The sequence below is a fragment of the Crocodylus porosus genome, unplaced genomic scaffold, assembly GCF_001723895.1.
Source record: "Crocodylus porosus isolate Cpor-Errol unplaced genomic scaffold, CroPor_comp1, whole genome shotgun sequence".
NCBI classification, from domain to species: domain Eukaryota; kingdom Metazoa; phylum Chordata; order Crocodylia; family Crocodylidae; genus Crocodylus; species Crocodylus porosus.
Genome location: NW_017728906.1, coordinates 43335599 through 43361276, shown reverse-complemented (window position 1 = coordinate 43361276; position 25678 = coordinate 43335599). Strand labels below are relative to the sequence as shown.

The 25678-nt window shown below is 41.5% G+C and overlaps 1 protein-coding gene and 1 long non-coding RNA gene across 5 annotated transcripts in view; both read left to right on the top strand.

Annotated features, from left to right (window-relative positions):
- Positions 1–19628, top strand: part of U2AF1 (U2 small nuclear RNA auxiliary factor 1) — a 22402-nt gene extending 2774 nt beyond the window's left edge. The window contains exons 2-9 of one of the 4 annotated variants that reach the window (XM_019529014.1): positions 2753–2840; positions 5626–5692; positions 9738–9787; positions 10459–10557; positions 13320–13453; positions 13886–13978; positions 14509–14571; positions 16492–19628. In XM_019529014.1, coding sequence (XP_019384559.1) covers positions 2753–2840; positions 5626–5692; positions 9738–9787; positions 10459–10557; positions 13320–13453; positions 13886–13978; positions 14509–14571; positions 16492–16642 — 745 coding nt within the window. In that variant the 3' untranslated portion in view covers positions 16643–19628. Of the gene's footprint in view, positions 1–2752; positions 2841–5625; positions 5693–6567; positions 6635–9737; positions 9788–10458; positions 10558–13319; positions 13454–13885; positions 13979–14508; positions 14572–16491 lie in introns of all 4 variants that reach the window. The other 3 variants (XM_019529013.1, XM_019529016.1, XM_019529015.1) reach the window with 3 other exon arrangements.
- Positions 14578–15312, top strand: LOC109305865. Its single transcript, XR_002099739.1, has 2 exons — positions 14578–14700; positions 14737–15312. It is a non-coding gene; the product is annotated as an uncharacterized LOC109305865 (long non-coding RNA).
- Positions 19629–25678: the final 6050 nt, after the last annotated feature.

Here is a 25678-nt window from a genome sequence, read left to right as displayed (position 1 = left end):
TCCAGCTTCTCAAGGTGTTCCTTCACGAGGTCAGCATTTATGGAGGGTAGGGGATCCCCATCACCCGGATCTCCCTGTCCCATAGCAGGCATAAGATGTCCAGTTATGGACTCTTAATGGGTTTCAGTGGTGGAGGAGTGGGGGATGCCTCTAAAGCGGAGGAGTTACTACCACGAACAGCTTCCCACGTAGTCTTGCTAAATGAATTTGGTGCACAGGTGGACCTTTCAGAGGGTTGCTCTCAGCTGATCTTGAGGATTTGAGAAGTAAGGGAGGAGGCAGTCCCTATCCCAGCAAAGCCTAATGTAGATATATTATATTTCATGGTGTATAGGTCAACCCCCAGCTTTCCAATTTTGAAAGGTAAGGGTTTTCATACGCATGGTGTATAAGTCAGGGCCAGGTTTGGTGCTCGTCTGGTGCAGCCCCATCCTCTGCAAGCGGCAGGAGATGGGGCCATGCCAGCCAAACACTGTGCCCAACCCTGTCCCCTACGAGCACCGCATCCCCAGCCAAACACTGAGCCCGGCCCCATCCCCTGTAAGTGGTGCCAGGTTTGCAGGGGATGGGCGCATGCCAACCAAGCGCCAAGCTCAGTCCTGTCCCCTGTGAGCAGTGCCAGGCTTGTAGGGGAGCCACACCAGCCAAGTGCTGAGCCTGGCCAACTGTTGCAAGCGACACTGCCAAGCCCAGCATCACTTGCAGGGGATGGGCCTGGATTCAGTGCTCAGTTCGTATAGCCCCATCCCCTGTAAGCAGGACTGGTGTTGCCGAGCCAGTGATGCTCACAGGGGATGGGGCCATGTCAGCTCAGCACTGAGTCCCCATCCCCTGTGAACAGTGTTGGAGTTGGGCTCTGCTGGCACAGCCAGATCCCCTATGAGCAGCGTTGCCTGGACTGCACCATTGTTGCTCACAGGGAATGGGGCTGCATCAGCTGGGCACTGAACCTGGTGCTGCTTGCAGGGGATGGTGATATGGTGTGTAAGTCACGGTTGAATTTTAATAGTTAATAATTAGACTTCAAACCTCGACTTGTACTCTGTGAAATACGGTAGTTCTGGAAACAAGTTCCTATTGCTTATTTTGTTCAGGGAACTTGTTTAAACTAACATACAGATTTGCCCACGTGCGCGCGTGTGCACACATGCGTAAGTCAAGACAAGGTTTACATCAGTTTGTCATAATAGGATATCCAAGGCTCCATACCCCTGCAGGTTGTTTTTTTCTTTTCAAATGGCAAAAGAATGGCCTTGGATCATTTTACCTTCTGAATAAAATTGCATGTTATGGATTTAAGTTAAAACAGTGGCATCAGCCGTATTTGTCATAGTCTGGATCTTATCTGCTTGGTCAGCAGCCACCAGCCTTTGCCCAACTGTGGGCTGGAATAACCTGGCTCAGGTCTGATGTGGGCTGGCCAGCTTCTGTGGCAAATTTTGGGTTGGGGGGGGTCCTTGCACCCATGCCAGGGCAAAGCCACTGGCAGCTATGTCTGCTGCTACTGCTTACTTTTCTCAAGTTCCTGTTCCCTGCCTGCAGCATGGGTGCTGCTGCTTCTCCCAGCTTCCTTCCCACCACCTCTCCCACTGCTTTCTGCTGAAGTAGGGGTGCAGCTACAAGCTGCCTAATCCTGGCATAGCTCCCCACCAGCTGAAAGCTATGCCCTCTTGCCAGTTGTGGCAGGGGGCAAGGAGAAATGGTAGTGGTGTGGGCACAGGTGGAAGCTGTGCTGCCCTGGCCTGGGTGTGAACACAGGCACAAGCAAAACTCTCCAGCTCCATAGGTTTGCAGCCCATGGGCTATATGTTGCCAACCCTTAGGTTTAACTGCATACACCACATGTAGGTTTAACAGATTCTGTACAATCTCAGCTTTCATTTTAAATTAAGCTTCTGTACATTTGAAAGTTATGGCAGTGGAACCACAGGTGGGTGGGCGGGTGTGTGTGTGGCAGGAGTGTGGTTAAGCCTTATGGTTATACTAGATGGAAATATACTGGCATAAAACACCTTGCTATTGATTCTTGTAGTCCACAGTAAGATGTAGTATCACTGAACTATGTCTGTATTATAATTATTATGGCTTCTTTATGTAGACATAGCCCAGGCTTTTATATTCCAGATTGACTGGCTATAATCCTTCAGGTGTAAATTGATTAACTGGTGGAGTCTGCAGACTTTCTGAAAGCATGACTGTAAGATGTGTTTCTTGCTCTGTCCTTTATTAGTTTTGTTCGAAGTATTCATTCTAAAGTCTCGGTACTGACATTTTGAAATTTCAGGTATTTAATAGATGATCTTTTAGCCCTTAGGATCAAAAAATGGAACGGGATGAAGCTGACAGGGGAAGAGGAAATGTGAAACTGCATGATGAATAGGGATATAAGGATTGGAAAGGAGAAAGAGACATGGGAGGCTGGTGTAGGTGTTGAAATGAAGAAATGATCATCCGGCTGATCAGGGTCTTTTCCCACTAACGAGCTGAATGCAACAATAAGGGGCTGAATAAACCTTAGGTTGTAGATGATCTCCATGTTCTAGGCTGTTCTGATCAGTCTGTTCATGGACTAGGTGGAGAAAGGAGAATGGTTGCATGTCAGCTAGTCCAGTTGCTGGACTTGCTCAACAAGTAATTGTGGACTTCGGGGTTAAGTTGCAAGCTACTATGCATGTTTTGCTAATTGCAGATTAATGTAGTCTCACTTTGATTTTTTTTATAGGCAACTAATTATCTTTTGTGTTTGTTGCAGAGTCAACTGTTCATTTTATTTCAAAATTGGAGCTTGTCGTCATGGAGACAGATGTTCTCGATTACACAATAAGCCAACATTTAGCCAGGTTTGTGTCTTCTAATAGAACTTGTATATATGTTTCTTTAAAATAATAGTTATAACATTCAAAATTAAATAGTTTGGTTTTGGCCCCAATTTTTATGGGATTTTTCTGGGGGTGTTCCAATTTTCTTCTCCCAGCATTTCTAATTGTCTCCTGTCACCCTTAATGGCTGCAGGAAGCGATGCTGTTGTAAGCTTGCCTGTAGTAGAGACCAACCAGTGCTAACTTTCAGGTGAGTGTGCCTTCTCGATGATGTGTAGGCACTTAAACCATCCCAAACTGGTTATATCACAAACAGTGGCACCAATCCCAAATAAAAGAACGCAAGTTCTTTTTTGTTTACCAATTAGGACTTTCCTCTGACATGAACGAAAGAGACAGTTCCCTCCTTGTCTCTTGATCTCTGACCCAGGCTGTAAACATTCGGCTTGGACTTGCCCGGCACTTTGGGTGTGGAAGAATGGTTTCTCAGCAGTGTCTGTCTACCTGTGTATGGACCTAAACTAGTTGACCATACAGACTATCCTGCCCTTGGCTGAACTAGTGTTAGCAGCAAAATAGGGCTTAAATATCTGTATTTATTTATTTTTACAGCACGTTTATTAATACTACAATTTTCAAAGAACCTCTTCCACACTGGCAAAAATTAATATATTGAACCTCTTATTTAAGCTTTTCTATTTTGTTTTCTATCACTGCTGATTGTCACAGCACACAAAAGATTCTCCTGTATTTGTTAAAGTCAATAAAATAATTTTCATACTCATCAAAACTGTTTTGGTGCATATGAACATTTTTATTGACTTTATTCCTATAAATGTAGCATATGCAACAGTGGAGTCCCCTGCTAATATGCCTCAGCTATGACAAAGGGGAATTGCTTCCCATACTTCAGTTAAAGTAGAGTTTTCCCATTTCAAGTAGCTGCTTTAAAATTGTTCCCGCAAACTTGTTAAACTAAGTACAGCAAAAGCTTTGTTACCTGGCACCCCCCAATCTCCATGGGTGACAGATAACAAAATATGCCAGTTAACTGAGAGGCCCGAACAGGCATCTTTGCCTGTTCAGGCCACCACCTCTCCCACCATGTCTGGGGTGTTGCTGCCCCTCCCATGGGCCCCAAGGGACAGGGAGGTGAACCCAGCACAGGCTGCTTTGCCCTGGGCCATGGGGGCTCGGCGAAACTGGAAGTGCCATTGTAGGCACTTCCAGTTTCACTTTTACCTTACAAGCTGGCGTGCTGGTTAATAGAGGATGCCGGCTTGTAAGGTGCTGGTTAACACAGCTTTTACTGTAGTATCATCTGAGAGACTTAAATTATTTGTTTTATTTACTGAGGCTAATATGCCAGCCTATTTAGAGACCTGGACTTAATTTCCAACTCTGCCCCTGACTTCCTGTCACGTAATTTTAGAAATAGATAGTTACCTTCCATGTTGGGTCTCTAAATAAGTTTGCAGAGCCTCTTTTTTACCAGCAAAATCAGTTTTTCTGTGCTGATAAGAGATTTCCTTTTGCTGGAAGTGATAAAAAGGAATGGCAGTTAAGTGGATTGCTGGGCTTGTTACAGTTTTTTAGTGGCATCACTGACCTGTGTCTGTAGTGCTGCACTTTGCAGACATGCTAGATTGTGATGCTGGTAATGAATCTGACAGTTGCAGTTGATCTGTTTTTTGGAATTAGTTATTTATGGAGGTAATAGAAATCAGCTGTGATAGAAAATAGATGAACAGATTTTACTAATGGGGTGCTCATTGTGCAGACATTGTTTTGGGAGTGCCGTGTTGATAAAATCAGTGTACAATTTAATTATGACAGTATATATTCTTACCACTGGGTGGCATTGAGAAATGTTGGCAAGTGAGCAGCAACATAGTCTCTATGACTCGGAAAGTTTATAGCCATCACCTAGCATGTCCCTTATCATATTGTAGGACCACCATACATAGGTTGCTGGCTCCATGTTTTAAATAATAATTTTTTACTGCCTTAGTAAAATTAATTTGGGGATGAAAAGTCATGCTAATTTTAATTGTAAACTTGCGCTTTAAAGTAATTGACTAAATCTTTTTGAGCTACGTACAGTGATGTGGACATTGGAATTTTATGTAATGTTAGTTTACTAACTTAAACATGGTTTGTTTTTTCAGACAACTTGATTTTAAGAAGAACGGTACAAATGTAAGGTTTCAAGTCTGCCTGGTCTAATTCTTCAAGTAAAAGCAGAAGGGCTAGAAGGATATTGTCCTTAATTGAAGGATCGGAAAACGTGGACATTTTTTAAACTATTATATTATATAAACAGAGAATCCACCAAGAAAATGCTTGTTGAAGCAAAATGGTATAGCTTGATGGTGTCTGAGAAAATATTTTAAGCATTTAAGGTATTGTATGCAATATTGCGCATGTGTTACAGACTACAACTTTTTTCTAGGCCCATGGTAACAAATCTGGCAAAATCAAAGTTCAAGAAAATATATAACAACATCTTTTATTCAAGATGTTTTGTGGCTGTCATGAACTCATCGTCAAATAATCACTACCAAATCTTGTCTTTGGGAAACTTCACTAGAAAAAATGTACACAGCTCTTTCTTGGTGGTTAATTTAACTGTTTTCATAATATGATGGTTGAGATGCTATTTCAGAAGATATTCCACAAATAAAAAAGGGAATCTTGTGAATAAAATTTTATTTTTAGCTGTTTGCAAACAAGTTGTCTCTTTGCAATTGTCTGTTATATGCACAGCAGCCAGTAGAATTCCCCTTTTTATTTTTTTTCCCCGCAGACCATCTTGATTCAAAACATCTATCGTAACCCCCAAAACAGTGCACAGACGGCTGACGGCTCACACTGTAAGTCCCACAGTTGGAGAAATTTTTTTAAAGAATGGTGTTAAAGAGCCCACTCCTAATTGAGAAAACAATGTTGACTTCTGAGCTGCTGACATAAAGCTGTTGCAAACAGGACAAGTGATGGAACTCTTCTTGCACACATATCAAGAACTTGTTAAATGTATGCAATTAGAGTGCAACAAGTCTGTTTTAAAGAGAGTAAACAAGTTGGACTTCTCAGTTCAAAATTTGTTGATGTGCTGTTAAAACCTTGTCATTGAGTGTTGCATTCTAATTTTGTTTAAGTAATTAAACTGCAGGCATTTCTCAAGTTCTTGATATGCTATGAAAACATAGGTATATGTATTATGTACGGTAAGTTGCCCAGAATTACAGGTTTTATTTCACTTTTTAATTTGAATGGAGATTTCATATTGTGCTCTAATTATTGTATTATAGAACAGAGCCTATTCTATTTCAATGTATTTTGTGGGTTGTGATGTTTCTAAAAAAAATTAAAATATTGAATAAAGCCAGATTCAAACAAATGATTATGCCTAAAACCTTGCATATAATAGCTGTTGCTGTGACATTTTGATGACATTGATTATATAAATATTTTTGTGCAACCCTATCTTAACTCCTTCATGATGACATTGGTGAGCAAAGATATTTTTAATTTTAAAAATACAATAATGGAGTATGAGATCTCTATTGCTTTACAGCGTTAGGTTTATACAGAAAGGCCACCAGCTAAGGGAAAAGTCTCCCTCTTAGGAGATTATAACTACCTCTCTTTCAGCCCTGGAACTCGACTAAAGCGATCACCTAAAGGAAACCAGTTTCGTGTTAAATTTATTTTCCATAATATAAAGTTGTTGCGTTTTGTATTTCAGACCATTGCCCTCTTGAACATTTACCGTAACCCTCAAAACTCTTCCCAGTCTGCTGACGGTTTGCGCTGTAAGTTCATACTAGTTCCTTCACTGGTTCCCTGGGCTTGATTGTCAGAGCTCAGTGTCGACTTAAGCTGGTCTACCATTTTAGTTTTAACGGATCAAACTGACCACATTTCATAATGTATCAAACATTTTTTGTTTTTTGTTTGTTTTTTTTTTTGTCCTCACCTCCACAAGAACTTGTTTCTGAGGAGAATTTGGATACTCATGCTTTAAAACAAAAAGTGGTCAAAATGGTATCCCCTATAGAGCAGTTTTTATCTACTGCTCTCTCCTTCCCTCCTTCCTCCCTGCCACTTGCATCCTAGAAATGTTTTGCTGTATGTTTTATGCTAATGCATTAGACTCTACTGTCCAAAAAGTAGGACAGACTACACTAATTTCATTCTGAACATGTTAGCCACCCTATATTCATATTAAAAGCAGTTGAATTTGGAACTTTTCAGATTGCATGCAAAAAATTTTCTTAGGCTAATGATGCAGCTTCCATTTAGTGATTACTTTGGAAGGTGCATTTAGACTGCTGAAAGCTACTCTTGGGTAGTTGTCCTTTTAGCTAGGTAGATGTTTAAGACTTCTGGAATTTGAATTTTCAAAGCAAGTTACTGAGTTGCATATCTATATAGTAGGAAAAATATAAAGAGTACACTTAAGGAAAGGAAGCTGTTTGGGTAGTGTTAGGAAATTATTTCCTGATTTTACTAGAAGTAGGAAATGGGCAAAAAGTAAACTGAAATGACATTAATAATTGTCAATCTGTGCTTCCTAATGTATCGTAATTGATCAGTTACACTAAAATAAGACACGAGCTTTAGAATTAAAAAGAACGGGTGGTATTTTTCTAACTCTTACCTTGTTATGAATTGGACATTGTCTGTGTGGTAATAGTTTTGTTTAGCTATTCCTTTAACCGTTGAATCCTAGACTAGTTCAGATTAGTTACCAGCGTATACTTGGGCATTTTGTGAAATCAGACCCATTTCAGAATGGGCACTATGATTTGCAAAATGAATGTCTTGTAGAATAAGCACCACTCTTCTTGAAACAAAATTACTGCCCCTGTTAAAGGGCACTTAAATACTTATAGTGTTACAGTTATCAAACTGGGCATTTGTTTAAAAATGGAATAAGTTACTTGTTTGTATAGCCTTAGTATTATTGGCCTCTGGGCCTTTCATTCTAGCAGTGAGGTGGTGTTTGTATACTGTTAAGAACCTATGGATGGATATTGGGTATTTCCTACACATCAGCTAAATTCTCAGTGAGCTGGTAACTAATTTGCTCAAAGTCAAAGTTTGGCCTGCTGTGGAGCTGTTTAGATTATATTTGCCCAGACTCTGCAAAAGTCTTTAATTGAAGTAAACATTATCCAAACTAGCATTTAAATGTTGGTATCAAACTTTAGCTTTTTAAAATCTTGATAAATGGGTAATTACTTAGCAGAGCCTAACTGTACCTGATGTGGTACAGCTATAGCCCTGTTATCAGTGGGTTTGCTGAAACCCTCTTTTCCCCAGGCTTGTGAATGTTATCCCTGTTCTAAACAATGCATGTATTTATAACGGATAACCTGGGTAGATATTTTAATGCTTATATTGTTGCTTGACTGTATTCCTTTTCATTGTCGTCGTAAAGGATTAACCTTAGTTTTTACCAGTAATAGTTTTTTGACTGATTTAATTGATAGATGGGCTTCTCAAGGGTGAGAGGCTGGTAGTCCTGGCTCTTGAATGTTTGTAAAGTCTTGTGTATGATGTGTACCCTTCCCACCTTAGAAAAACACTCAAGTACTTTTGACATGTATTTCTGTTTTATAGCCTCTTAAATTGACAATGAGATCTCCGTACTAGATTTTAGCAATTTCCCACTTTGTAAACATTTTATTATGCCCTTGATTATGCCCTCTTTTTTTTTTCCCTATGGAACCTGATGTTTTTTAAAACAAAACGAACTAGGTGGTAGTATGCTATCATCATTGTTGGCACAGCCCTTGGAATATGGTTAGCTATTAAACTGTAGTGAATATTGACTAAATGGGGTTGTTGTGCATTCCTGCATAACCAAAGGACTCTTAAAAATTGCTTTTGAATTCGGAAATTGATTAAATGTCTTGAGCCTGAACTACTTGATTGGGGTACTTTTTAATTTTATAAAAAGCATCCATCTTTAAGTTTTAAATGCAGGACCTCTTTTAAAATTCCCTTAATCTTAATTAAGCTGCTTAACTGATGGAAACAATCAGTTTAGCTTTTAATGTATATGGCTTTTAAATGTATAATAAAATGCCATAGGACTGGAAATATTGACTGTAATTTGTTTTGCTAGTCATAATGCTTTGGAAAAAAAAATCAGCAAAACTTAACTTACATCAGTTTCTGTAGCAGCAGGTAAGAAGAAATTCACCTGCAAAGGAGCATAAAAAATATCTAAAATGCCTATGTGGCTAGCTTCTGTTGTGCTAAAAGACTTCTGCAATATTATGAAAAACAAATTGGCGTTAAAATTAAATGAAAAAATACTTTCTGTTCCAAAGCATATAGCTTCACACTTTACTGAGGGCATGAGAAAAGTGCATCACTTTGGGAACTGCTCTAAACACATTCTTTGGATAATGATAGGCTGCAGTTTTAATCGCATCAGTTTCTCCCTAAACTTCAGTGTATTTCTACTGAAGGAATGAAGAACTTAAAATGAACTCTTCCTGTAGGAAGAAAATTCTTAATTGTAATGCCTTAAAACAGTTAATATGACAAATCACTTGCCTTAAGTTTAGGTAAAATCATTGAGGGTGGGAATCTACTGTTAACCAGAGTAATATTTCAAAGTCCTTTCCCTTTAAATTCTGAGTTTATCAATTAGATGCTGATTAAAACTTGTCTTGATTGGACCATATTAATATTACGTTTTGAGCTATTTCTTTTGGGACTCAAGGCTGCTCACAATTATGCTTAATATTCCTAATGGTTAGCTACATGCTACATGGCATCTGTTATGCTCCAGTAGATGGCTTCTTCTGGTTTCTCTTAAGTTTTATTGTATAGTATGTTCAGAATCCTTTCATCACTTAAAATATGCATTCTAATCAATATGACACTTGGTATTTGCAGGTGCTGTGAGCGATGTTGAGATGCAGGAACATTATGATGAATTCTTTGAGGTATGTTAACTTACTGATTAAAATAAATCATAATCTTTAGACAGTCTTGATGTTGCAAAAGTGAGTAGTTTGTGGCAATGCCTATTGCAGAGGAAGCGGGGGGGATGTGAACAAAAATGTAAACTTTCAGTCTGAGACTAAAAACAACAACAAAAACCCCAAACAGCTGCAGCTTTATTATACTCCTGATTTGTTCATGAACCCCTCACCTTCAATAGGGGGATTGAGAACCTAATCCTGCAAAGGCTCTGGGGTCTAGAGTATTTTGTTCCAAGAACCTGTTCTTAATGGATGACTAGAATATAATTCCCTTTGTTCACCTATACCTATGTGACGTCAAAATATACTTCAGTCTTGGTGAATAAATTTGGAAATGAAGTGGACTGAAACATCAGATCGACTTTACTTTCTTAAAGTTACGTGCGTTTGAGCAGTCCAAAACACTGATACGTTTCCCAAATACAAAAAAAGAACAATTTTTATGGTTCATTATTTTATCCAAGTAATAGCCACTGTGTGCTAGATGTTGCCTAGGCATGTCTAGAAAACCATGCAACAGGCATGTAGAGAGAGAACTGTTTTTCCTACTTGGCATTAATCATCTGTCTTTTTATGCGGAGAAGTTATTTAACTTGCACAAGATTTTTTTCAATCGGTTCTTCTGTATTTAGGAGGTCTTCACAGAAATGGAAGAGAAGTATGGTGAAGTTGAGGAGATGAATGTTTGTGATAACCTTGGAGACCATCTAGTTGGAAATGTGTATGTCAAGGTAGGACACAGGAACTCCACAGATATCATGAATTCTGATTTTCTTTAATGCATACAGTTAACATTTGCAAAAGCATGATAGCATTCTAATGAAAGCATATAACTTTACAGTCTGGTGATGTGTTGAAGTTAGAATCCAAACCAGGGAAAATGGAAAGGCAAATGTTATGGGGTATAGAAGAAAGTTTAAAAAGAATGCACTCTTAAAATAATTTTGCTTATGAAAACAAGACCATTTTCTCCTTTTCCTGTTATAATGAATATAGTTGCCAGAAGTGTGTACTGTAAAAGTAACTTAAGAAATTTGCAGTTAAATGGTAATTGCTGGACAAATCCACTTAGCTGCTATGGTTCACCTATTCTACATGCAGCAGATTAGGATTTTATATCTGTGTTGCATCAGAGTTGACAGTAGTCTTCTGTAGAGTTTAAATCATGGATTGTATTGGGTGGTTTGAATAGGAATGATCTGCCTCAAGAGAGGGGTTAAACTAGGTGATCCACGAAGTCCCTTCCAGCTCTACTTCTCTAATTTCCATATAAACCTGAAAATTAGAAACAGGCTTAATTGTCAGCTACTTGGAAAAAAAAATTATTTTTGGTCTTGCTAACAGTTGAGTATTGGAATGCAAATAACCTTCTTAGTCTTTTCACCTTGCTCAGCCTGGGCATAAAGCTAATTTACACATATAATGGTGGTTGCCTCTATTCAAACTGTCATCTCTTTGTTTAGCATACAAATGAACAGTATTTGTACAAGCCTAATGTTTTTTTTAAAACACGAATGCTGGATAGTCACCATTGCTACTTGAATATGAGGGTGGCTGTGTTCAATGTGTCCCAAATTTTCGGTGCTACCCTTAACCTTTAGGGTTGTTAATTGTAGCCATGTTGGTGTAAGGATGTAGGCAGACAGAATTCTTTGGGTAAATGTGATCTCTTTTGTTAGACAAACAAAATAGTTGAAAAACTATTCTTTGCAAGCTTTTAGGCACAAACACCCTTTTTCATGAGTAGGGAGAGTGATGTTTTGTGTGCTCTTGTGGGTAGTTTGATTAATTACAAAAAATCATATGCCTGCTTCCTGCTTTTTCATCCTTGGCAGTGTTACAAATACTGAAATGTAGAAATATTTAGTTCAGGGGTGGGCAAAATATGGTCTACAGGAGGGACTTTGTCCAGACCCCAGTGGGTCCCTTGGTCCCGCCCTGCCCACCTGCAGTCTGGCCCACAGCACTTCCTGCTGCCCTCTGGTTATGCAGCAGGGTGGGGTGGAGTGGCTCTGCATTTGGACTGCCTTTCTAGGCAGCCCAGGTGGCAATGGCTCCTTCCAGCTGCTGCTGCCGTTGGCCCCAGCCCTGTGGTACTGGCAGGGACCCATGTACAGAGCCCCGACCCTGGCCTGCCCTGTGTCCATTCCGGACTCGCTCCAGCAGAGCAGCCCAGCTTCAGATCACCCAGAGCATGTGCACAAAGCCCTGTCCCACCCCGCACCTGCTCCATACTCACCTGCCCATGCTGAGCAGCAACGGCGGTGATGGCAGCAGAAGTTGCTGCTGGGTGTGGGGGAAAGACAGCCCTCCCCTTAGCTGCTGCTAGGCCCTTCTTGCTGCAGCCACCCTGAGCCTGCTTTTGGGCTGCTCTGCAGCGCTTTTGCACTGGCACTGCTGCCCTGCCAGGCAAGCCAGAGGTGGCGGAGAGGAGTAGCAAGGCAGCCTGGGCATGGGTTTTTGCAGCTTCAGCAAGAAGGGCCTGGCAGTGGTGGGGTGGGAGGTTTCCCCCATGCTGCTTCTTGGCTGCTGCTCAGCATGGCTGGGTGGTCCAGAGTAGGCACATGGCAGGCCAGGTCAGGGCCGTGCATGCAGATTCCAGCTAGTCCGCTCTGGGCCAAGTCTGGAGCAGGAGCTGGGTGGGCTGGGGTCAGGGCTTTGTGTGTGGGTCCCCACCAATACTCCAGGGCTAGGGCCAGTGGCAATGGCAGCCAGAAGGAGCCACCACTGCAGCCTGGGCTGCCTAGAAAGGCAGAGCAGGCCAGGGTCAGGGCTGGGGCTGTGCGCTGTTGGCAGTGGTGGGGAGGAGCCACAACGTATGTGGGCTCCAGAGCAGGAGAGGGGGTGCTGACCAGCCCACAGCAGCTCCCCAGAACTGCCTATGTGGTACATGGGCCCAAATAATTTCCCACCCCTGACTTGGATGATCCCAAACTTGTGTGCTTAGAAGTTTTTAATAAACCTTAAAGCTTGGGGGATAGCTGATTTGAGCCCTAGTTATCAAATATCCTTAAGCTGATTTCATGTTTGTAGACAGTAACTTTCAGGCATCTGAATGAGGCAGTATGTGGCATACTTGCTAGACTAGTGTCTTGAATATTAGTATTCCGCAAAATCATGTAAATTAATACTTATCTGGGAAGGGAAGATTGTCAGACCTTTTGCCTGTTTACTTAATATTGTTTGCTCTTTAAATCAAATGCACTCATGTCTTTATGAGTTACAGTGCTTTAAAAGTAAAGCCAAATAAAATGTGGAATAGAGAATTTTTTAGGCTGTTTGGGCTCATTTTGAACAACAGTTAGTGAAAAGCCACATCATACTTGCACTTGCTTCAGTGGGCTAGTGGTGTTAAAAAAAAAAAAAAAAATTCTCAAGTGGTTAGTTTGTTCTGAATGACCTGCTGGGTACTCGGTCATTGATTTAGTGGGAATAACTGACCTATTTCTGTGCAGCCTCTTGAGAAATCATTGTGGTTCTTTATTTTATTTAGTTTCGTCGTGAAGAGGATGCAGAAAAAGCTGTGATTGACCTGAACAACCGCTGGTTTAATGGGCAGCCAATTCATGCTGAGCTCTCTCCTGTGACTGACTTCAGAGAAGCTTGCTGCCGTCAATATGAAATGGGGTAAAAAAAAATACCCCCCCACACTTTCTTTTCATAATAGCTTGCGTGAAAAACAAAGCAATCAACAAATGCAGGGGAGAACCTTAGAGTAATACTGACATGCAGTGTCGGTGCAGTTCATGGACTGTAGTATCTATGTGCATTTGGTCTCTTCGTATCCATAAATTTTGGTTCTCGTTCAGATGTGGGGCACATAGCTAGTTCCTGTGAATCACAATCAAGCTGAATTACCACTTCTGGCCAGCTGAAATGTTTTACCAAACAGATGTTAAAATGATATTAAAAATGAGAGTTAAAATTAGTGGACATGGCTAAATAACCACTCAGACTTGGTACAAAATGTTGTACTAATTAATTTAGTACAAAAAATTGACAGTGTAAGGAGGAAAGAATTTCTTTGTGCTAACTTTTTTTTTCTTAATTTTGTTTCAGAGAGTGCACACGAGGAGGCTTCTGTAACTTTATGCATTTGAAGCCCATTTCTCGAGAATTGCGACGTGAGTTATATGGACGTCGTCGTAAGAAGTGAGTATCTGTAATTGAAATTAAGTTCCAACCGATGGGAGTAATTTAGCTGTTTTATTTCCTAAACATTTTTAACCAAAACAATAAGATTTAACGTAAGAATTTAAGCTTTTGCTTGCTCTCCTGTTGCATTTATGCCTTAAAGTCATCTATTATTCATAGATGTTCAAAATTTCATTCTGGCTATTTTTGCTACTTCATGACAAAATTAAAGAACCAAAGCTAGTGTTATCAGAGGATCTAGAAAGGAAGTCTCCCGCTTCACATAACTGATTGTGAGTTTATATTTAGGATGTGGGCAGAAACTGGAAAGGATGTCCTGAAATTTAGCCATACCACAAGTTGATGCTAGCATCACAAAACTTATGACAGTTAGTATTCCTGTTCCTGTCTTTGGTAAGGGTTCTAGTATTGATAGTTTCTGAACTAAAATTGTAGTTATGCAATATTTAGTGTAACTTGCATCTTTGTGAAGCAAGTCTCTTTAACTGTCTTGATAAACACCTGAAGTTATTATGATTGATGTAAAGGTGGCAAAGGAAAGTGAACGTCACAGAATGGCAAGAAGCTTCTGATAAACTGGTGAATGTGAAGTAAGTTTACCTTGTGGACAATTTAATACTGCTTCTATCAATGCAATATGCATCTTCTTCATAAGACTTCAATTTCCACTGCAACCAATTTGACACTTTATTTGTTCCCCTCAAATATACAAAACTAGTGTTTAAAAATGCTATCAATGTCTTGGAGTATTTTAGGGATTAGAAAGTGCTTTGCAAAAAGTATACATTGTATCGTTTGTGCAAAAAAAAAAAAGTTGAGTAACTGCTTTAATGAGAATTCCCCAGTTAAATACGAGTCCATCTGAGATTGCAGGCTAATGTCTGTATCGGCTTCGACATTTACGCTAAGAACCTTTTAAAATAAAACGTCAAAATGTTATCAATTTAGGAGCCATATTGTCACTTTTTTCTGAATCTTGACCTCTTTTCCCTTTGCCAAACACTCTTCCTGCAGTGAGAACTTTCACTTGTCTGTATTTGGCCTTGGAATGTAGCAGTTCCCCAGTATCCCAGTTTCTACCTCTGTTAGCACAAACAGCAATTTGATGTTCTTCCCTCCCTTCCCCACTTTACTTATCTTAGGTTGCAAATAAATCATCTGTGAAACCCAAGTTGACCCATACTAGCAATGAGCTGTGCTATAAGGAAGCACGGTTTGGAACCTGTTCCCTTTTGAGTTTGTGAATTGGACTTTAAATGGATCATGCAAATAGTTCAGCCATAAGGGGACTGAAGCTTGTACCAAACATCTCAGAATCAAAGGGCAATAAAGTAAATGGTCAACACAGAGCACTTCTTTCATTTTCTGCCTCCTACAAGCATGCCTTCTTTTTAAGGCACCAGTTTCTCCTGTATCACAGCAGAACCAGTCTTCCTCACATTGATCACTGAACTCCTCTACGATAATAAACTTGGCAAGTTTAGCAGTTGGGGTGAACGCAGAATATAAGTTCTTATGTTAGCCCTGAACCATACTTCGAAATAAAATAGCATACCCTTGAAAGCTTTGAATGCATGGTTTTTATATTTTGGTTGGTTTAAAACTTTTTTTCCTACTATATTTGTGACCTGTGCACTTCCTGCCCCTAAGAAACATGGGTCCATAGATCTGCATTCTCTGTGGTGATAGAACTCATTGTTTGACTTCCTCTGTGGTAGAGAAAGTAAAGGCTGGAGAGGAAGTGGCTATGTGCTAGTTACTCGGGTACATTGCTACTGTAGAAATTGATACAGAAAATCCTCACTTTTTTTAATTTTAAAAAATGAGGCCTTTTAAATCTGGGCTGCCTCTTGTAAACAGGAATTTCCAGCATACATGTAAACAAAGAAATGTATGCGTATGAAATAGAGGAATTGACTGGTTAATTCTTTCTGAGATGTCTAATATGTTAAATGAAAATTATTTCAAAAGGGCTGTAGATTTGCTGTGTTCAGGAAAACCTGCTGATGGCTGTAAAGATTTTCCCTTTTCTCACTACTACAACCTGTTACGTACTAGTACAGTTAAAGGGAGGAATCTTGCTGTCACTGAGCCTTTTGCTCGCCATTTGGACAAGAAATCTACCAGTGTTTGCCAGCCTTTGATAGGTGTGCCCCGACCCTTCCTGAGTGCCATCCTCATCCTTGCCCCCTCAAAGATGTACCTGATAGTTTGCACCCCGGGCTGGCCTGATGGAATGGAGGTGCTTGGGCCTCATGCTAAACACCAAGCAGCTGCCTGTGCCACTTGTGGCATGCATGCCATAAGTTGGTTACCCCATATCTAATAGTTGACAGCAGTCTTCATTACACATGTGGACTCTTGCAATTGAACTTCTTTCTGTGGTCTTGCAGACCACACCTGCCTGAGTGCTATCTTATTACTGCTTTAGTTGATCTTTGAGTTCTCTGTAGGATGTTACTGTCGTATTGAATGTGGTGAAACATTTATGTATTACAACTTTTTTGAAGGCATAGATCCAGGTCAAGGTCCCGTGAACGTCGTTCTAGATCCAGAGATCGTGGTCGTGGTGGCGGTGGTGGTGGCGGCGGAGGAGGAGGTGGAGGACGGGAACGTGATAGGAGGCGGTCAAGAGACCGTGAAAGATCTGGTCGATTCTGAGCCATGCCATTTTTACTGTATGTCTGCTAGAAAGTGGTGTAGTTTGACCAAACAAGTTCGTAATGAGATTTTTTTTAAAGAAGGGCTTCTGAATAAAAACTTGTAGTGATACAGTATTCTTTGTGTAACTTGTTTCTTGTGGGGGAAGTCTTTTTAACTGTCATTCCTCTATCTTGACAAATACCTGGAATTAACTATGCTTGAGTTAAAAGGTGGCAATTGTATTAGAGGTGTGCCAGTCATTCAGGTATGAATTGAACTGTTAATGAAAATGCATGTATATAATATAAATTATATACATGGGGGGACAAATATACTGCTTAAGAAAGTTACCCACCTAAATTTTCCTTTTCTGCTATGCTGTCTGCTTATTTAGGTTAGTTTAGGCACATTTAAAGGAAGGCTGTGCGAAGTGCTTTTATTTACCCAATAGAAATGCTTAGTTACAAAATATGTATGTTTGTTTGTTACTAGAAGTCTGTGCACTGTCTATCACTGTGACTGTGGCATTTACAATAAATCCAGTTCTTTGGTGTAAAATCTAAAGCCTATTCTCTAAGCACTGCAGAGTAGCTGAGTTACTACTCTTGGCTTTGCCAGAATTCATAGTTAAATTTTACTCGGGATTCTATACATACGTACACACACACTTCTTGGATAATAGCTTAGAAAGAAAATGTATCTAGTGTAGTGTGTAACTTTAAAATTATGAAGTGTCCTCTAGTAAGTCAGCATGTTATGATGCCAGAATGCAGCAGGGTAATTTCTGGATAAGGATATCTAAGAAGAAAAATTCAAGAATTGAAGCTGTCTTTTGCTCCAAGATCCATTAACTGTTTGATAATCAGTAAGTTGGACACCAGTTTAAAGTAGTGTCTCTTCTGTAACTCCTTTGTCACCTCCAAGATGCCTGAAATGGATTCAAAGCGTTTGTCCTACCTATTGCATTTATAGCACAGCAAGTTAATGGACAAAGGGTGTGTCTACACATGCTATTAAGACGATGTGATTAAACTCTGGCTCAGTTTATGCAGGAATCAGCTGCTCCTAGGAGCAGGTATCTCCATGTGTGCTTGGTAACAGCTCTGAGGTGACAGGGCACAAGGAGTCAGCCCTGGGCGGCTGTGACAGTGTCAGGGCTGACCAGTGGCATGAGAGTACTAAAGTGTGGAGCTAGACAGCAGGCAGACCCTGCACCCTTGTGCCCTACCCAGCCTCTGTCACCATCTACACATGCATTTTTGCAGAATTAAGTACTCTGCTCTAAGGAAGTGCTGTCCCCAACAGTACTGTCTTATAGCAGAGTTAATCTACTACACCCTAATACCAGCGCACGTGTAGATGGTGATGCTTTACTGTAGCACTAATTAGTCAACTCTGCAAAATAAGGTGCATGTGTAGATGCACCCAGAAAGAGCAGTTTTAATTGCAAGTCTAAGCTGTTTTTTCATTGCAATTGTAAAACATTCTTATAAATTGATACGGCATGTAGAATATGTATTTTGTCATTTAGTGTCTCTTAAAGGCTTTAGAACTATAACCAAGGATGCTGGCACATACTAAAAGCTAAATAACTTTTGCAGTTAGCTGACTTTGCAAGCTGCCTAGCCAAAATTGAATTCTTGTCTGCTTATGTAGCAGTTAAAAAACGAGTATAAAAGTTTGATCTGTAGGAATCTGAAGAAATACCCAATTTAACTATATAGCTCTCAGAAAGGAGGAAACACTCTTACTGGTGTTTGTAGGTTGTCTTGAAACTGCCAAAAACATGTGTTTAAAAATTTGAGGAACAGCTCTTTTAAAGTGTAATAAATATGGAAGCATGGTTATAGTGACTATTCACATTTAGTTCTTATTTTGTTAGCTCCAAAACCTGAGCCTAAAGAGTTGATTTAATTTGCTTGAACTTGGCATTGTGGACTAGAAACTAGTTCAATAATAGTGACAGAGGGAACTAAGAATCTTGACTTCTAAATAAACTTTTGGGCCAGCTCGGAATGCAAGTTAAACCTAGCCCTGTGCTGAATGCTTCCACTAACTAGATTTTGAAGGTTTTTTTGTTTTGGGGGTTTGGTTTTTTTAAGACTAATGCCTTAAAAGCAACAGAATCTTTAATATGATATATAAAGATATCTTCATTATTTAAATTATGCTTTTAAGCACATTGAAAATCAGATCCTAGCTTCCTTTCATTTGAAGGGCTTCCACACTGCCTGAAAGACCTCAGTGGTAATATTGATACAGACTGAAACCAAGTTATTAACACAGTCCTTCATTGGCCTCTAAGTTGGACAAAGCATTAATGTATTCCCACGTTCAGTGAGATTCAGTATTGCACTTGTGCTTCTCTAGGTACAGTTCAATGTCCAGCAAAATCTTCCTCTACATATGCAGTGTCTAGCATAGTATGGGCATTGCTGAACTACCAAAATACAAGTATTATAGAACTATATATTGTGTATATAAGTACAAAATACTTATGCAATACACTCAGTCTTTAGTCAAGCCTTCCAATTAATCTAATACTGCCTGTTAGTGGTAAAACTTTGAATGCAAGTTTTCAAAAGGTACATTTGCTGATTATTTACACAAGCCATCTAAAGCTGCCAATGAGGTTTAATAATTAAAAGAGAGGTTACTTTATCCCAGCCTACCTTTCCCACATCTTCAAAGCCTAGAATAAGATTTTTTTTTTTTTCCAAAGACACCCATTTCTCATACTTGCAAATGTCAGGTTCTCTTCTGTTGAACAGAAATGTTAATTTATGGATTTCTTTGACCTCAAATAAGTGACAGCATACAGGACCTCCTGAAGTCTGACTAGACCAATTAAGACTGATAATCCCAAGTGGCTTCCTCTTTATTTGTATTAGGCTTATCTGATTATTCTGTGAAATGCTGCTTGCCCATGAATATGATGTATTTTAAGCCTGTAACACCAAATGGAGATAATTTGTTCAAAATAAAGCATTTTTTTTATACTGAACATGAACGTGATAGAAATATAACCCCTTTCTTTTAGTCAGGTACTCCTTAAAACCACGTCATCCAGATTATTGTGAGATCACAAACTTTAAATTCCAGTTCACAACTAAACCACTGAATCCCCGTTCCCAAGTAATGTCTTCCGTATCTTAAAAAACAAAAAACAAAACAAAAAAAAAAACCCTGTTGGAAAATGTCCTTTTGTTTTCTAAATCCAAAAGCAATCTTTTCTAGCAATCTGTTGGAAAGTCTTCTGTATTTTCTAAGAAAAAAAGAGTTGTACTTGAGTAAGTGGTGGAGGATTTCTTCAAAACTTCATATTTGATTATAGAGAACGTAACTTGGATGATCTTGTTTTTACTTCAGAATACAGTACAGAGGCAGCATGAGCAAATGAGTAACTAGTGTGTTGGAAGCCCAGTGCACACTTGTTCCTTGTACAAAACAATTTGTTAAATTGCTTTTTCAGCCAAGGGTCACTGAGTACACCTGATTCCTCTGCTCACATTGCGCCTGTTTATTTCAGACTATTTCACAGGTAGGTTAAATCTGAATTTCCTGTCTTCGGTCTACAGAAGTATAGTTTCACCAAAGAGAGGTGAGACCTCTTTAAAGTCTTCAGGGCTTAGTGCTTTTTCTGGGCTTATGGAATGTTTTTAGGCCTCTCTTTCTTCTGAAAATGAACATGGCATCTAAGTAAACTGGAAGTGTACAGAAAGACTTACTTTTGTTCTGTTTGAATTGATAAGTTACCACATTTTAAAATAGTTGACTTGAACCTTTGTCACCAAAACTTACTCACTTGAAGAGGAAGTAGGTACATTTCTTTTGTGTCCAATTGTGATGAGTTATTGACATTGTATATGAAAGTCAACTGAATTCATATGGGCTGAAGTGCATCCCCATCCTTGAAAATATGGTCTGTACTGTTTTGAAATAGTGATGTTGTTTACCTACCATGAGTCAGCTGACACACTTCCCTCTTGTCCATGGCCACTTAACTATTGTAATATCTGATCACAATGTGCATTAATTAGCACGTCTGAATTTTGGGACTATTTCATATGGGCTTTTTTATAAGCTTTTTGATTTGGCTGACTACATGAAGTGTCAGCTGGGGGCTCCTTCACTTTATCCTTAAAGTGTGCTTAATAAGTCCCCTCTGGCTCTTAACCGGGTCTTTTAATTTTTGAGGATCTGTGTGATGACTTCTGTAACAACTTACAGCATTGCAGTGTAAAGAGATTATAGTAAGAGAGAGTAGAATATAGGGCTAGATGCTAATAGTTCTTACAGGAATCTAAACTGGACTTAAGTGGAATTTTACTTGCTTAAGTTGCAAAAAGCAAGTCATGTAGCACCTCTTCCAGTAGCTACAGAATTGTGGAGGCAGCTAGATTCATTAGATACCTTGATGCCTAGACTCAAGCTTCTAGGCATGCTCATAATTGAGCCAGTTCACACAGCTATCTTACCTTCTGCCTGATGCTCTACTGCAGTGCAGACTAGAGCTGGAATTTGCCTTCATTTGGCCTGGTAGGAGCCTACAGAGCACACCTAATGCCAGTTTGATACCAGCAGCAGCATTAAGCGCAGTGGAAAGTGCAGCACTTGCATCAGCTTTCCCTCTCAAACAGGAGATAGGAATTATGGTGCTTGCTTCTTCTGCAATAGCCTGGTAATTTGAGCACTCAAATGGAGACCTGCAATCCAGACTTTCTTTGCGCTGAGGGCTTTGAACCCCCATCTAACACTGCTGATTTTTAGATCATCCTGAATGTGCCCGCAACAGCAATCAGGATCTGGCCCAGAGGCTGAAGCAAAAATGGTGCATCTAAGTTCTTTGCTCAGCATTCCCCTCTGGATCCTTAGTTTTAAATCTTTGACCTGCACCTATGCATCCCTGGTGTTTGCTGTTTTCTTGGTGTCCAAAAGTAACTAGTTGTAGTCTTGGATCTGCAAAGGGTTGCCAGTGTTTCTAGCACTGTTTCTTGTCGGTGAGACAAACTTGTCCCCACCAGCAACAACATAAACAAATGAATACATAAAGGGTTAACTAGTACCCTGCAGTCCTTTCCCAGATCTTGAGAGTGCCTCCTGGCTCAGTGCTGCCACCTTGAAGCCTTCCCTCTTTTTCTCTTGGCTTCCTTCCCTGTGAGCTTTTAAATTCCTCTGGCCCTGACAAAGCCAATTATTCTCCTCAGCTGGCCCAGTCTTCCTGGGTAGGCCTGTAATCACTTTTTTTGCAGCTGGGCAGCAGCCCTTGATACCAAAGCCTGCCTTAGGGGAAAATGGTGCCCTGGGTGAATTGTATTTTGGCCCAAGTTGTCTGTGCTGTGGTGGGGGCTAGAGACAGGTGTGCATGCAGTGGCTATGGGTGGCAGGGGACCCCATGGACTATCATGAAGCAGTGTGTGTCTGCTCACCAGAGATGCTGGCCTGGTGCTGGCCTTCAGGGGCTCAGCGTGAGGCAGCAGGCAGGGCTGCCCGCACAGGAAGCGCATGCAGGTGTGGCAGCAGGCAGGACTGTCTGTGCAGAAAGTCAAGCCCAGCAGCAGAGTGCTGCTGCCCACCTTTGCCCTCATTTTTGGTGGTGTCAGGTGGCTGGGGATGGCACTGCAGCTTGGCCTCCAACTCTAGTAGGTTATTGATGAGGAAGCTCTTTGCATATAAGCCAGGGCCATCCACCCACACTACTTGCTGGGCATCATCTTCTTGCCCTTGGCCCAGCACCCTCCTTCTACCCCACCATGGTCCCTGGCTGCATCTGCCACCACTGCTGCTGCTGCCTGGGGCTTTCTAGCCTGCTGCCCTGGCCAGCTGGCTCCAATCAGCTCTGGGCATAGCCAGGAGGGAAGGCCCTGCTGCTCAGCCCCCAGGATATGTTGCCATCAAAGTCCCTTGACATCTCCCACCCAGCATGAGCAGAGCTCTGTGTGTGTGTGTGTGTCTGTGGCACCCCCTAACCACAGCGCCTTGGGCAGTCACCCAAGCTCCCCACCCCTAAGGCTGGAGTTCCAGCTATGAAGCTTCCTACAGCGTTACTTTGTTATGTATGGTTTTTTTATGACAACTTTGTTGCATCAGGGGAAAGTCACTTGGAATGCCTCAAGCATTTGCAATCATTGACTCACTCTTGAAATGAGGTCAGTTCCTGGGACCAAAAACCACATTGTGCTTTTAACTTCTGTTACGCCTTATAGATTTCTCTATACTTGTGCTGTACTGCACGTTTATCAAACACTCCAGACCGTAGGTGTCAAACACACAGAGCCCCATAACCCAGCCCTGGGTGTTGTCTTGTGGACCCACATGCTGTTGGATTGGCCCTGTGCTATGTGGGGTACTGGATTTGGCTGTGTCCTGAGCTGCATCACCTGCAGCACTCACTGGGGCCAGTTCTGGGATAAGCTGCTTGTGGCAGTTGCTGGGGCTTGGTCCTGGGCTGCACTGCTTGGAAGTGCTCACTCAAGTCAGCATTTTAAATCAGCCCAGGTGGGTGCTGCATTGTACAAAATGAGCCACACCCCTTCTACAGTCATCAAATCTCTTGATTTATGAATTATACACTTAATAGCTGAAAAACAAATCTCTATTACTGGGACGTGTGCCCAGTAGGCCTGTGCGAGTAGGCACCTATTAGACCCGGCTTCAGATCTGTCTACTTCAGATGCCAGGGATCTGATCCGGAGCTCTGGATCGGTTTCCAGCTTCATTCTGTCCGAAGCAGCTCCAAAGCTTTGGACAGACTACTGCAGACCTGGCTGCTAAGCTACTGTGTTACTAGTTACTAATTAATCCTGATTCACTCAGGGCCCAGCTCAATACACAGTACCTAGCTACTACATAATGAGTTAAGGAACAAGGATTAACACCTACAAAACCACAAACTAAGGAGAGGAAATAATCAATACAGGAAATTTGGCACCTTGGTGGGGCTGGATCTTTTAGTTTTTAAGAGCCAGCCCTGTTCCCTAGCTCTAAAAGAGAGATAGCAGCACTTTCCTACTGCCCAGTAGCACTGTGCAAGGCTCGGACAGAGCTTCAGATCTGGAGAAGCTTCGGATGCTTCGGGGTCTGAAGCAGCATGTCAGGGCTGAAGTGCTGCCTCATTCAGCTTCCTGAAGTGGTTTGGAGCTTCCAAAGTGCTTCAAAGCCACCTCAGAGCCACCTCGGAGATCCGGCAATGGGGTATAACGGGGAAAAATAAAATATCTATAACTTTGTTGGTTTTTGTCCAATTTGGATGACATTTTCAGGAGTGGTAGACTCTGCAGAGTGCATGAAGCCTGCCAAGTTTCAAGATTGGTGCAGGGATTTGGGGGATCTGCCCCTCAAGCTGTGGACAAGCAAAACTCGTGCCATGGGTGACACTGCGGGTGTTAAGGGGCAGCAGGGTGACAGCTGCAGGGATGGTGGCCCCTGCTGCAGCCATGAAGCCTGCTAGCTGTCAAGGAGATGGGTGCACAGATTCTGGGGCCCTGCACCCCTAGCTGCTGACTGGCAAAACTTGTGCCATGGGTGCTTGTGGGACTGACTGTCTCTGTCTTGGGGCATGGGAGACACTACTGCAGGTCTGGCTGCTAAGCTACTGTGTTACCAGTTACCAATCAATCATGATTCACTCAGGGACCAGCTCAATACACAGGACCTAGCTAATAGAGCCAGTTAATTACCATCAATTAGCACCTACAAAGCCAGACTAAGGAAAGAATCAATACAGACAATCAACTGCCCCAAGACAGACACAGTCAGTCCCACAAGCACCCATGGCACGAGTTTTGTCTGTCAGCAACTAGGGGTGCAGGGCCCCAGAACACCCCTGCACTGATCTCCTTTGACAGCTGGCAGGCTTCGTGGCCTCAGCAGGGGCCACCATCCCTGCAGCTTTCACCCTGCTGCGCCTTAACACACACAGTGCCACTCATGTCACGAGTTTTGCCTGTCAGCAGCCAGAGGTACAGGGCCCCAGAAGCCAGACTCCACCTGCACCTATCTCCTTGACAGCTGGCAGGCTTCGTGGCCTCAGCAGGGGTGACCACCCCTGCAGTTTTCAGCCCGCTGCGCCTTAACACACACAGTGTCATCTGTGTCACAAGTTTTGCCTGTCATCTGCTTGAGGTGCAGTTCCCCCCAAACCCCTGCACTTATTTCCTTGAAACTTGGCAGGTTTTGTGGCCTCACCAGAGACTAGCACCCCTGCAGTTTTCAGCCCACTGTGGTGTAACAGATGTGACATGAGTTTTGCTTTCATGAATTTGGGGTGCAGTTCCCCCTGAACCCCTGCGCCAATCTTCTTGAAACTAGGCAGGCTTCACGCTCTCAACAGAGGCTACCCCCCTGCCAGTTTCATCCAAATCTGACAAAAAACAACAAAGTTATAGATATTTATTTCATTGATTCCCCATTATACCTTATGACCAGATCTCTGAAGCAGCTCCGAAACTTTTCCAAAGCGGTTCGGAAGCTCTGGACTGCTTCAGAAAGCTTAACAAAGCCAGTGCTTCGATCCGGACATGCTGCTTCTGATGCCAAAGCATCCGCAGCTTCTCCAGATCTGAAGCACAGTCCAAAACCTCGCACAGCCCTAGTGCCCAGCCCTTCTTGGTGGGAGCTAGCCCTCATCTGCTACAGTCTTGACCATTGTTCCTCCAAAGAATTCATCTGAGTGTCATCCTCCTCTTCGTACGCATTGTGCAAACTTTTGCAGTGATCCACTGTATTTCTCACATCTTTTTTACACATAGCTGTACTAGTTTATTACAGAAAGTGTAGCTCCACGTTGCTCTTTGTGTTTTGCCTACTTTGTGAATCTATTTTGAGCATATTGTCAGTTATGCTGATAGCAAAATCACTGTCCATTTTGTACTAGATGACCGTAGCCTGGCAAATCTGAATTGCCTTATCAAGGGTTAACCTCCTTCTGCCTTAACAGTCAGCTCAGAAAATCCAGAACTATCTATACTTAACTTAATCATTCTTAACTTAAATGTTAAGAATGACTTAACATTTGCTTACTTCAGAATCAGTCACTATCTACCTTCACATTGT